The sequence below is a fragment of the Ursus arctos genome, unplaced genomic scaffold (genome assembly GCF_023065955.2).
Source record: "Ursus arctos isolate Adak ecotype North America unplaced genomic scaffold, UrsArc2.0 scaffold_21, whole genome shotgun sequence".
Lineage (NCBI taxonomy): Eukaryota > Metazoa > Chordata > Mammalia > Carnivora > Ursidae > Ursus > Ursus arctos.
The window spans coordinates 23,225,244-23,238,786 of NW_026622886.1; the positions used below are offsets into that span (position 1 = coordinate 23,225,244).

Genomic DNA, 13,543 nt, shown 5'->3' on the forward strand with positions numbered 1-13,543 from the left:
CCCTCTTTCTTGTTACCTGCTTGGGTTTAGAAGGTAAGTGTTTCCTACGCTTGTACCCATTTTTGCTTATCTTTATATGTTTAATACCTAATATGCTGCCTGGCTCCCTGTAGCATGCTCAATAATGTTTGTGGAATAAATATAGTCTGGGGACCAAAATTCTGTCCCACAGAGAATGTCACTTGTCTCAGAAGAGGCATAAAAAGGGGTAACCTCTTGCTGAACTCATCTTGGATAAAGATTCCACATTTGCAGTGATTCGAGGGGCAGCACTGAACTAGAATTCTGGACCATTGACTTTGTAGGCTTGACTGGGTCACTGGCTAGCTGAACGGAGTTGGGCATGTCAATGAGCCTTCCTGGAGCCCTGGTTTCCCATCTCTTCATGGAAGGAATTGATCAACTTGCTCCCCAGGACTTCTACCAAAGGGAGCAGTTCTGATTTCTCCCTTGTTTTGCATATTCATCATAGAAAAAAGATCAGCGTGGGCGAAATCTGACATCAGTATTTGTCAGCAGCACAAGGAGAAAAGTCAATTAATGACTATGTAATTGGTGATAATAAATCATTGGACATATGAATAGGCTACTTTTTCATGTCCCCAGACACTATTTTAAGAACTTCTGATCTCATACAGGAAATAGAAGCTTAGAACCTTAGAAATGTATACAGTATACTACATTTTTTAAAGTTTAAGATGTCATTAACTAAACACCCACCATGATTTGATAACAGCTACTTAGAGGGGAAAATATATAAATTATCACATCTGATGCCAATTCAGAAAACTAAAACAGTGATTATTTTTTTTAAATTTGAGTATAGTTGACACACAACGTTACATTATTCTCAAGTGTACGACATAGCGATCCAACCCCTCTATGCATTATGCTCTGCTCATCTCAAGTGTAGCTACTAGGTTTAAATAGTGGTTTTTTGAAAAAGTATGTCTTATAATGAAGAAACTTTGGTATATTTGGTGGTAAGTTTAGGAGATCGCTAATTATCTGAAACCTTATGAACAGCAGGAGATCAGGCCAGAAGGGTGGACCAACATTTATTGAGAATGTTTGTGTAAATGCTTTCATTTCAATCGAGGTTTCTCGACCTCCGCACGATTGACATCGCGGCCGGATCATTGTGGGGGCTGTGCCGTACCTGGTAGGATGTTAGCAGCTTCCCTGATCTCTATCTACCAGATTCCAGGAACACCGTACCCGCCACCCCCACCCCCCCACCATCAGGGTTGTGGCAACTGTAAGTTTCTCTAGACATTGCCAAACAGCCCGGGATGGGGGGGGGGGCTGTTATAGTTAAGAACTACTGATTTAAATTATCCAATTGAGTTAAAGAGTTCACGACAACCCAGCAAAGTAAGGCCTCTGCAGTCTTCACTGTGCCCAGGTTACGCTGTGGTCCATGCAGACCTGGGTGGGAGCCTCCTCCTTTGTCACTCTGGTTTCCACTTAGCCTCCTGGCTGCCGAGCAGTGCAGCCTGTGTCAAGTGTCTCAGCAGACTGGACCACAACACAGTTTCTTCTACTTCGTCCTGTATCCCCTCTCTCCAAGAGACTCCGACGGAGTCTGCGGGGCTGGGGAAGCTGAGATATCACAGTGCTGTTGTCTGTCCTGCCTCCCTTCTCTGATGACAGGTATTTACTCAAACCTTGAAAGGGTCAGGAGACAGAGGGATAAGAATCTAACTCCTATCAAGCCCTTCCTATCTGCCAGGCAGCAGGCGGAAACACCTATATTATCTCTGTGTTGCTAAGTTCTAAAATGGATGACTCTCATTTATTTAAAGGAAATGAATGAAAAATTTCAGGCTACTCTCTGAGATCTTGTACGGTATATGCAGGTTTACAACGTTCTTGGGAGCTATCCTGGTGTAGGCTGACACTGGCCCCCATATGCGGAGGGCAGGGAGAGAACGAAGAAAGAGGCAGGTAGGTGGCAGGTGGCAACTTTAATAACAGCAAAGGGAACTTACATAAGAGGCTTGTGTTGGGTGGCAGTAAGGTAAATGGATCCCCCTATACATCCTCCAAATCTTAAAAGCTTACAAAGAGGCCCTAACTAGGTTCAGTTACCTGTACCATGCAGGTGTTTTCAACATCACCTTGCTATCTCAAGGCTCTGTCGTTGGAGCAGCCTCTGGGAGCAGAAGAGAGCAGGAAAGGCAAGCAGAACCTACATTCCAAGGATGGGGTGGGGTGGGGTGGGGTGAGAAACCTCCAAGTGCCCACGTCCTGCTCACCGGTCAGTGTACAATGTGACAATTTTATATTCACATACATTGCAAAATGTTTACCACAATAAGGCTAGTTAACAAATCCTTTACAACACATCATTGCCATTTTGTTGTTGTTATTATTCTGGTAAGAACGTCAAAGTTCTGCTTTCATAGCAACTTTGAAGGATCCAATACATTGTTGTTAACTATAGTCACCCTGCTGCGCATTAGATCCCTGGATCTTATTCACCTTATAACTGAAAGTTTGTACTCTCTGACCAACATCTCCCCATTTTCCCCACCCTCAGACTCTGACAACCACCATTCTACTCTGTTTCTGAGTCTGATGTTTTTAAATTTTACACATGAGAGATCACATAGTATTTGTCTTTCTTTGACTTATTTCACTTAGTTTAAGCCCTCAAAGTCCATTCATGTTGTGGCAAATGGCAAGATTTCCTTCTTGTTTTCATGGCTGAGTACTATTCCATTTTGCACATTTTGCATGTATAATTACATATACCCCATTTTCATCCATTCATCTTTTGATGGACACTTGTTTCCATGTCTTGGCTATTGTAAATAATGCTGCAAGGAACATGAGAGTGCAGATATCTTGTCAGTATCCTGTTTTCATTCTCTTTGGATATATACACAGAAATAGGATTGCGGGATCATATGGTATTTCTATTTTTAATGTTTTGAGGAACCTTGGTACTGTTTTCCAGAGTGCCTACGCCGGTTATGTTGCCGCCAACAGCACACATTTTCTTCACATCCTCACCAACACCTGTTATCTCTTGTCTTCTTGCTGGTAGCCATTCTAACAGGTGTGAGGTGATGGTTCACTGAGGTTCTGATTTGCATTTCCTTGATGCTTAGTGATGTTGAGCACTTTTTTCCTGTAACAGTTGACCTGTCTTCTTGGGAAAAAAAAATGTCTACATAGTTCCTCTGCCCATTTTTAAAAATCAGATTTATGTTTTTGCTACTGAGGTGTGTGAGTTTTTATATATTTTGAATACTGACCCCTTATCAAATACATAGTTTGCAGATATTTTCTCCCATTCCATAGGTTGCCTTTTCATTTTGTTTCTTTTGCTGTGCAGAAGCATTTTAGCTTGATGTAGTCTCCCTTGTCCATTTTTGCTTTTGTTACGAAATCTTCTAGGAGGCAGAGGAGGAAGAGGGCCTGTAGAGGGGCCGGAGCCTCAAGAACAAACAGATGGGAAGATAAATTTTCTTGTGAGGATATGGTTGATAGGATTTGGAAACTGAATGTTGACTGAAGTAAATCATTGATGGTCTGCAAAACAAAACAAAAACTAATGCTTTGATGATTCAGACAGATCTGGTACTTTTTAAGTACTCTCCTATACTCTGCAGCCGCTGGATCCTGGGGAGTTACACGGTCTGGAAACAGGCTACAAAGCAGTTTCACTCCCAAGTGCCACACAAGAATGTGAACAGCAGATGGCACTTTTGTGCTATCCCTAAACTTTCAACCTTTGAAGGGAACTAACTTAAGAATGACTCCCGTTAACATAAAAACAAACTTCGATGGTGCTCAAGTGGATAAATTTGATTTCTAATTTGAGGGGAATCTGGAAATGGAGAGCTACTTAAAGGATCCCCTTGTCTTATGTAGTACCTTGCCTCCAATGATATCTTGTTGATTTCCAAACAGTGTGAAATATTGTGGCTTTCTTCCAGATTAATACATTTGCAGTTTGGAGTGGTTCCAAGTTACTGTAGCAAGTGGAATTACATGAATTCAAGCAGGCTTGAGGTTAGAAAAAACCCAAAAAAACAAAAACCCAACTTTGGCCATGTTTCCAAATATCCATCTCTGAGCTTTTGCTGTTTGCAAAGGTGAGGAATAACAGACAAAACAAAGTCAAATCAAATATGGGAAAAACCATGAGAGGAGCAGTTTGGATTACTAAGAGATCAGTGAAATGGAAAAAAAGATGTTCCTTTTTTTTTTCCTTTTTGTAAAATTTATTGTTAGGCCAGGATACAGAATTTTACATGTTTACAATATGCCTGCCATCATGTAAAAGATCATGACTTAGTGATTAAGAGTGGAATCTGCAGGTACCCACTAAAATCTAAAGCTCTGTCACTTCCTAACTGTGTACTTGGGGCAAGTAACTTCATGTCTCTGCATATTGATTTCCTCATATAGAAATGTACATGGTAATAATAGCATTCTTATGATGAAAAGAAGTTTTTAAAGCCAACTTTTAGGTGATGGGCCAACAGGTGATTATTTTCCTTCTATTAGTTAAGAACTTGTATTTTTTTTATAACTAGAAAAAAAGTTTAAAATTTTTTACTAAAATCTGTATTTAAAAACTTCTCTTTTCTTTTGAACTAGTTTCTACATCCCTACCTGTTTCTTTTTCTCTTAATCTGCTATACCCATGATCAGACATATCTTGGCCGTGAGAAATCCTGAGGTCTTGGTCATTCCTCAGGGTTTCCAGAACTATTATTTTTGATTGCAGTTGAATATATATAACATCAAATATACCACTTTATTCCTAAGTGTACAAGTCACTGGCATGAAGTACAGTCACAATGTCTCCAACCATCACTAGTACCTATCTCCAGAATGTCATCATCTCAAACAGAAACTCTGTGCCCATTAAACAATAATTCTCCATTCTCCCTTATCTTCCTCTGGTAGCCTCTGGTAGCCTCCATTCTACTTTTTATCTCTATGAATTCAACTATTTGAGCTACCTTGTATACATGGGATCATGCAATATATGCACCTCTTTGTCTGGCTTATTCGTTTAGCATATTGTTTTCAAGTTTCCCTCCTGTTGTAGTATGTATCAGAATTTCATTCCTTTTTATGACCAAATAAGTCATTGAATGTATGTATCACGTTTTATTTGTAGAGTCATCTGTTAGACATGTGAGTTGTTTCTACTTTTTGACTGTTGCAAATAACGCTGCTATGAACCTTGGTGTACAAGTATGGTGAACAAGTATCTTTTCTAGTCCCTGCTTTCAATACTTTTCTGTGTAAACCTAGGAGTTAACTTGTAGAGGAGCTGCTCAACTGTTTTCCACAGAGCTATAACATTTTACCTTCAAACCAGCATCCAGCATTATTTTTAAGTACTTTTTTTTTTTAAAGTCAAACATAGATTGGGAATATGTAGCAAAGCTTAGATTCCTGCCACAGTTTTGATAAGTTGCTGATATCAACACTCTTGATACATGACCTCCTAGACTAAAGCAATATTTCTCAATGTACACAGCTAAGATTCCCTTATAACCCTGTAGGGCTCTGATCCCACCCTATACATGTTGAATCAGCATCTCTGGGGATGGGGTCCCCTAAATCATCATTATGCATGCTAAAATATGAGACCCAGAAACCTAGACTGTTGAGTTCTTGAGGGCAGAGAGAATATCTCAGTTGCCCTTGCACCCCTCAGGGCCAAGCAGGAGAGAGTCAACAAACTTACACCTGAATTGAACTAGTACTGAAATCTAAAGGTATTTCCTATCTGCTTAATTGCTATGTACAGTATTTACGAAAACTAAATTCTATCACTAGATAACTAGAGCACCTGTAATTAAGGTGTGTAGTATACTTTGCATCTACATCGAACATGTATCTTACCAGGTGTGGTCCATTACGTCCTTTTTTGCTGCCAGTAATGTTTATCTTATATGTAATTTTCAGCTGAGTCCTTCATGCTTTGAGGTAGGTTAAAAAAAGGATATGGACTTAGAATTGGAAGATGTGACTCTGGGATCTTTGACAATTATAGGTAAAATATCTAGGAATCAAGCCGATAATCTGTAAACGTTGGTAACAGGTTGACACCATCAACTTCATAGTGTTCCCGAAGCGCACATGATATTATGTGTAAGAAAGCCTGCTGTACAAGGGGCTATAGTTACTATGTGGCCTAATAATTTAAACAAAAAGTTTCTTTCTAAGGCTTCCTACAGACTTTAAACATGCTGCCGTGTAAGTTTACTGCTCTAAAGCAAACGCTAATGAGCAGAGAATAGAAACACGTAACAGAAAATCATTAAGTGGATGAACAACATTCGTTCGTTCACTCAGTTTATCCAGCATCTATACACCACGAAGCGTACTGTGTGAAAAGCAATGAGTAAATAAATTAAAATGTGTCCTCCAGGGGTTTAGTTCCTGCGCGTATATTAATAATTATCAAGCTGCCCAACTTCAGATCAAAACTCCCTTCCCCTCGTCATTAAGCTGTTGGGGACCCTCTTCAAATTCCTGGGCGCTGTCTCTTTAACGTGTAGTAGAACTCCGATTGCATCGATCATAGACTCATTACCCTTCCTCCCAGCGGTCTCATTTCCAACCTGGTGACTGCCCTACTTCACAATGTCAAGCCGCGGGGAGCGCCAGTGTTAGTAAACGTTGGCTTTTGTCCGTGGTCACACCTGACCCCGGGCCGCCCCGCCTGCCAGCCCGCTGCGGCCCCGCTCTCTCTGGCGCCGGCGACGCCTCGGGGCTCGACTGGCCACGCCTGGAGCGCGGGGTTTGACTGGGCCGCCGTTGTTGTAGTGACCGGGAGGCGCCGCCGCTCCGGGCAGACGGTTCCGGGCGCCGCACGGTCCCCCCTCCTACCCCGTCCCCTCCCTTCCCCCGGTTTCCCCCGCCGGCTGGAGCCCGGCGACGACCGCTCCTCCCATGGCCTCCGCCCTGGTAAGGAGGGGCTGGGGGGCGCATCCCCTGAGCTGGTGCCGCGGGCTGCGGAGTCAGGTCGGGGCCGCGCTCGCACCTGGCGGGAGATGGAGGCCGGCGTCCGCAGCCGGGTCCTGAGCCGCTAGTCCCTCGTCCCTCGCCCCTCGCCCCGGGGCGTCCACGTCTCACTCTGTGCTACTGGGGCCGAGTTATGGCCAGATCCCGGGCGCTCCTTCCCGCGTCCCGGAGCCCCGGACCGAGCCGGGGCAGCCCTATGGCCCCCAGAATTCTCTGGGGGTTTCCGTGGAGCGCCTACGTCAGAATCACCTGGCAGGTTTTAAAAAGTACCGAAGCCGGGGCGCCGCCTCGCACCTGTGACTCCGAGCCAGCGGCCGGGGCCCGGGAACGTGCATTCAAATGAGTTGCCCAGGTGGCCCCGCGGGCGCGCCCGATTCTGGGAAGCGCCCATGGCGGGTTTTGCAGGTTCTGCGTGGGAAGCCGGCGCTGGGCGTCCCCCGGCAGGGGTCCGAGCCTGTGCTCGCGCAGGGCACCCTTGCCCCGCAGGCTGGCCGCCAGTGTGGCCGTTCCCAGGCAGGGCGCCGGGGGAGGGGACCGCCCTGATCCCGGAAGCCCCGCGTCCGAGGTCTGCACCTCCTTGCAAAACTTGACAACTTTCCTTCCCAGGAGGACCCCGCTCTGGAGCGATATTTTAAGGGCCACAAAGCTGCGATCACCTCCGTGGACTTTAGTCCTAACGGCAAACAACTTGGTAAGTGTTATTCTCTTTTTTTTGTGATGAGGCAAATGGTCCAGTGGTCCGAAACCTTGTCTCCCGTGCACACTGGGCCGCAGGAGAACCACTGAGGACCTGGGTGGAGGTTGAGAGCGGCCCGGAGACTCGGGCACCTTGGTCGCGTCGGTCCCGACCCCCCCTCCCCCATCCCAGCCCCGCAAAGTCCCTACAGGCCTGGGCCTGGCCGACGACTTTCGCGAACTAACCACAAGGAGGAGTGAGTGGGAAGGGGAGGGGTTTGTCCTGGGCCCAGGGAGGGTGGGGTGTTGGCTAGAGAGTTTGTGAAAAGTTGTGAGAAGAGCAGGAGGAAGCGGGGAGAGAGGAGTTGGGGCTGTGCCGGAGGCCAAGGACTGAGAGGTCTCAGGTCACCCCTGGAAGCCCCCGTGGCTGGAAAGGAGCCGAGCGTCTGCGTCAAAGGAGGGACTCGCTCCGAAGTTCGCTCCTACCTGAGCCGGGAGCTCAATCTGCGGGTCCGCAGCCCTTCTCCTGCGTGGTGACTCTGGTGGCCGCGTCTGCGCCCTAGCTGGGAGGATCCGGATGGCCGTGAGGTGGACCTGGGCAGGCAAAAGCTGCCTGTTGCTGGCGCTTTTAACAGTGGCCTATATCCTGGTGGAACTCTCGGTCTCTACTTTCCATGCCTCCCCAGCAGCCGACCTTGCCAGGGAGCGGGGGCCAAAACAGCTTTCAGACCTCTGGGAAAAGGCTGAGGATTTGTCTCGACCTCTCTATAAGAAGCCTCCTGCAGACTCGCATGCACTTGGGGAGTGGGGGAAAGCCAGCAAACTCCAGCTCAGCGAGGGTGAATTGAAGCAGCAAGAAGAACTTATTGAGAGATATGCCATTAATATTTATCTCAGTGACAGGATTTCCCTGCATCGCCACATAGAGGATAAAAGAATGTATGAGTGTAAATCCAAGAAGTTTGATTATAGGAGACTTCCCACCACCTCTGTTATCATTGCTTTCTATAATGAAGCCTGGTCGACTTTGCTCCGCACCATCCACAGTGTTTTAGAAACTTCTCCTGCGGTCCTTTTGAAGGAGATCATCTTAGTGGATGACTTGAGTGACAGAGTTTATTTGAAGGCACAGCTTGAATCTTATATCAGCAATCTTGATAGAGTCCGCTTGATTAGAACAAATAAGCGGGAGGGGCTGGTTAGAGCCCGACTGATTGGGGCCACGTTTGCCACTGGGGATGTCCTCACTTTCCTGGATTGTCACTGTGAGTGTAATTCTGGTTGGTTAGAACCATTATTGGAAAGAATTAGTAAAGATGAGACGACAGTTGTTTGTCCTGTTATAGACACCATTGATTGGAATACTTTTGAATTCTATATGCAGACTGGGGAGCCCATGATTGGTGGATTTGACTGGCGCTTAACCTTCCAGTGGCATTCTGTCCCCAAACATGAAAGGGACAGGCGGAAATCGAGAATTGACCCGATCAGATCACCTACCATGGCTGGAGGACTGTTTGCTGTCAGCAAGAAATATTTTCAGTACCTTGGAACATACGACACTGGAATGGAAGTGTGGGGAGGTGAAAACCTTGAGCTGTCTTTTAGGGTGTGGCAGTGTGGAGGTAAATTGGAGATCCACCCATGTTCCCATGTGGGCCATGTATTCCCCAAGCGGGCACCATATGCTCGGCCCAATTTCCTACAGAATACTGCTCGGGCAGCGGAAGTGTGGATGGACGAGTACAAAGAGCATTTCTACAATCGAAACCCTCCAGCAAGGAAAGAAGCTTATGGTGATATTTCTGAAAGAAAATTACTACGAGAACGGCTGAAGTGCCAGAGTTTTGACTGGTATTTGAAAAACGTGTTTTCTAATTTACACGTTCCAGAGGATAGGCCAGGCTGGCATGGAGCTGTTCGCAGTATGGGAATCTCTTCTGAATGTTTAGATTATAATTCTCCTGACAACAACCCCACAGGTGCTAACCTTTCCCTGTTTGGATGCCACGGTCAAGGAGGCAATCAATTCTTTGAATATACTTCAAACAAAGAAATAAGGTTTAACTCTGTGACAGAGTTATGTGCAGAGGTTCCTGAGCAAAAAAAATATGTAGGAATGCAAAATTGTCCAAAAGATGGGTTCCCTATCCCAGCAAACATTATTTGGCATTTTAAAGAAGATGGGACCATTTTTCATCCACACTCGGGGCTGTGTCTTAGTGCTTTCCGGACACCTGAGGGTCGGCCTGATGTTCAGATGAGAACTTGTGACGCTCTAGATAAAAATCAGATCTGGAAGTTTGAGAAATAGAAGAGCACCACGGCACTTTCTTCCTGAGCTGACAAGAGCTTCCAGAAGTCCAAGGGCCGGTAAAGAACCTCGGCGAAGATTGTATTTTATCAGAAGTCACCCACTGGTCATCTGCGAGAGCTCTGTGAAACCTGTGTTTCATTGTGGTATAGAACACTGAAAGTGGGTGCCTGGAGAGCTGCTGTTTAATCTCAAAGTGCCTTACTGGTGGGTTGTCTTATTTAAGAGCTTTGTCAGTATGGTTTCTTCTCCTTAAAGAAGTTGACTGTGAATTGAGATACACAGAATATTTAAGTGCCAGACTTAATATTACAGAATGTAAAAGTCCAAGCAGAATGAGGGATGAGTTATGTTGATGGGTAAGTTCACTGCCCATCCCTTTAAGAACAAAATTCATAAATGTGTGGTTGGAGCTGTTGCTATTTTGATTGTATGTAGGATTTGAATTTCTTTTAGCCAGCACATTAAGATTTAGGTGTTTTTTTTTTATTTTAATTTTCCTTTAATCAACCAGAAATCAAAGAAAGTTGATCTTAAGGAAAAAGGCCTGGTTTAGATGTATGTTTCATTGGAAGAGGGCTTTAATTTGAATGTGCATTTGGAGATCTTTTTTAGCATGGAGACATCTCAGAAAAGTATACCCACGTCTGAATGAAATGGGGAGATATTTACATTCCACACTTGGTGAACTTGAGCTATTAGACTTCATTGATCTGTCTTGATACCTCATATTGCTCTGATTTTGTAAGCTGTCCTCTCTGTGAACTCTTTTTTTTGTGTGGGGCATTTTCTGATTGCACTTCCGTAAGTTATGAATGTACTGGCGAGGGACTCATTCACAATACTGTGCTTCCCTTTGTTAATGCTTAATCGTTTAAAGTAAACACAGTTGTTGGCTCTCTGAACTTAAACCCAACTGCGTTTACTGAAATGTGTGAAACTGAAAGTGGGCCCCGTGTTACAAAGAATGTGGGATTCTTCTAGGAGTTCTTCCTGATTAGGACATTTAAGGATTCATCTTAAAACAAGGAAGAGGACTGTCTGGGCACTGGTGAATGCTGCCTTGAAGCCTGTTGTCAGCACCGAGCACCCAGCCTGGCACTTAGGCAGCTTTCAGTAAGTGGGTGAATGGATGGATGGATGGATGGATGATGAATGGATGGATGGATGGATGGATGGCTCAGCCATGGAATGAGATTTTGGTCCTGTTCTTTGACCAAAAGACTGTTTGAGCCTCAGTTTTCTCATCTGTAAATGTGGGTGCCAGATTAGATCTCAAAGATCCCTTCCAGCTCTGAAATGTTGTAATTACATGTTACAGTCACTCTTGCAGTCTTTATAACACTTTTTATCTCTTCACATTTAACACAGATAATGTGGTCGAACAACATTCAGTCCAGTTGTGAAGCTGGAAAAGAGGGACAGTTTTAAAATTAGTGAGTGGAGGGTCGTGTGGGTGACTCAGTTGGTTAAGTGTCTGACTCTTGATTTCACCTCAGGTCGTGATCTCGGGGGTCATGGGATCGAGCACCACATAGGGCTCTGCACTATGTGGGGAGTCTGCTTGAGATTCTCTCTCCCCCTGCCCCTCCTTCCACTCTCTCTTTTTCTGTCTTTGTCTCTCTCTCTCTCTCAAATAAATAAATAAATCCCTAAAAAATAATTAAGTGAGCTGAGCTCAACTGAAGTGGTTTAGTTTGGATTGAGTGGAAAGTTGTTGTGGTCAGTGTTTATATTCATTTTACTTTGACAGTTGTTGAACCAATTTTGTTTTTGTCTTTACTCTTCAAACTCTAAAAGTAATCTTTTGGGTTAATCAGATAAATATTTTCCAAAACAAATTATCTGAGAAGTAAGCATACTTTTTTCTTAAGAAAATTGGATGTTTACTAGTTTTATTTCAATGCTATATCCAGAAATCTTTTGGGTTAATCAAATAAATATTTTCCAAAACAAATTTTCTATCCAGAAGTCACAGGCCGAATTTACAATTAAATCTCAGTTAGTTCACTTTGGTCTAGATTTATGAAAAATGCATACTCCATAGAGAATTAGATAGCAGTACGCATAAGTAAAGTTGTTTTCAGTGTGTACATGAAGACCGGAGAGAAGGAACTTTGCAGAATGTGAATTTAAGAAAAGCTTTTAGGATAACCATTTCAAAAAGTTAAAGTGCTATGTATCTTGAATATTTTATTTCTCTTTTGCTTCTTAAAATGAAAGTGTGTTAATAACTTTCATTAAGTTATTTAGCAACCTTAAAGTTTGTCAAAGAATTGTCCAAATTTCATGTGCAATGTACATGGTCATGGGTGTAATTTAAGGATTTATAATAATACTCTGAATTTTGCAAAAATGGTTGTTTGACAGCAGTTGTTCTCCTAACCCCCCCCCCCTTGCCCAGTCTATCTACTTTTTAATTTAAATTACTCTTTCTCTTTTTATTTATTTATTTTTGTTCTTGTTAGCCCACTATCAAATGGAAAAACTAAAATTGATGTATTCTGGAAGTACTTGTTGAAATCACTTTTATTACCAGTGTCTTGCTGCTCCTGTCAAAAGGTGAAGGGGGCATTGAAAAGCGAAGTACTTAATTGTTTACCTATTGCCTAAATTGCAGGCTGTAACCCACTAATCTTTTTGGAATTTTAGGATAGCGCTTTATTTATATCAATAACTTGAGAGGGTCCAGTTATTCATTCCTCCTGATAGTGTAAGTTACAGAAGAATGAGACTTTCGTATTTTCATCTATAGGCATTTCCAATTTAATTTCAAAAACATGCTGTAAAATTACAAACAAAATTTATTTTTATTTCCTAATTCCAATTTATTGGTACCAAAGCTCTCTTTCGCTGTAGACAATGAAGAGTTGACCTTTTAAGTTACTTTACATACTAGTAACAGTTTCAATGAAATATTCGGTAGACAAGAGGTTTCCATTTTAAATGGTCACTGTCATTTAGTGTCCAATTCTATGAGTAGATTGTCTAAATAGGCATTTCTAGCAGTCATCTTTTAAACAAATGATAACCTAGTCATCTGCAGGATCTCTGTAACTCAGAATAACTTGTTTGTATAAGAAAATGTGTTTACTTCCCTAGGGGTAGGCTCCTGCATGTTCATTATATGTTGGCAAATTGAACTTTTCTAGGTTGAAGACAAGAGGTTATTTTTAAGTTGTAGAATCTTAGTGGTTTTCAGATCTCAATTTTAATTAATAAAATACTTAGTTTTGACTTGTTTGTCCCTTTAAATTGCTATTTTAATCATATTTTTAAATGAGCACAAAAAATGTTGAGTTTCAGATTAATCTCTTTGGAACAATGAATTTTTTTCCTTTGTGATAAGCAGTTTCTATCCTTTTTTTCCCCTTTTGTTAATGGTTTTTGCAATATTGATTAAGACATAAAATAAAATGTGTGGCCAATTATTTTTGCAAATGGATTCTAATAATTTTAGTCCATGGATCATTGTTTCTGTGTACACATTTGTTGATGGTAACAGGTGAGTTAAGCTTGTAATTGTTTTGCTTGTTTGAAAATACAAACAGA

At 43.0% G+C, this 13,543-nt stretch overlaps 2 protein-coding genes across 4 annotated transcripts in view; both read left to right on the top strand.

The window, feature by feature from the left end:
- The first annotated feature begins 6,758 nt into the window (after positions 1-6,758).
- Positions 6,759-13,543, top strand: part of POC1B (POC1 centriolar protein B) — a 99,002-nt gene continuing 92,217 nt past the window's right edge. Inside the window, exons 1-2 of one of the 3 annotated variants that reach the window (XM_026499925.4) lie at positions 6,759-6,945; positions 7,609-7,693. In XM_026499925.4, the coding sequence (XP_026355710.1) occupies positions 6,931-6,945; positions 7,609-7,693 (100 nt within the window). In that variant the 5' untranslated portion in view covers positions 6,759-6,930. Of the gene's footprint in view, positions 6,946-6,976; positions 7,694-13,543 lie in introns of those variants that run through there. The other 2 variants (XM_026499927.4, XM_026499928.4) reach the window with 2 other exon arrangements.
- Positions 7,693-13,422, top strand: GALNT4 (polypeptide N-acetylgalactosaminyltransferase 4). The gene has a single exon (XM_057316268.1). The coding sequence runs from the start codon at positions 8,255-8,257 to the stop codon at positions 9,989-9,991; it is 1,737 nt and encodes a 578-aa protein (XP_057172251.1). The 5' UTR covers positions 7,693-8,254; the 3' UTR covers positions 9,992-13,422.

Excerpts from the sequence above, each read along its gene's own strand:
- GALNT4 (XM_057316268.1), top strand. The coding sequence starts at position 8,255 with ATGGCCGTGAGGTGGACCTGGGCAGGCAAAAGCTGCCTGTTGCTGGCG.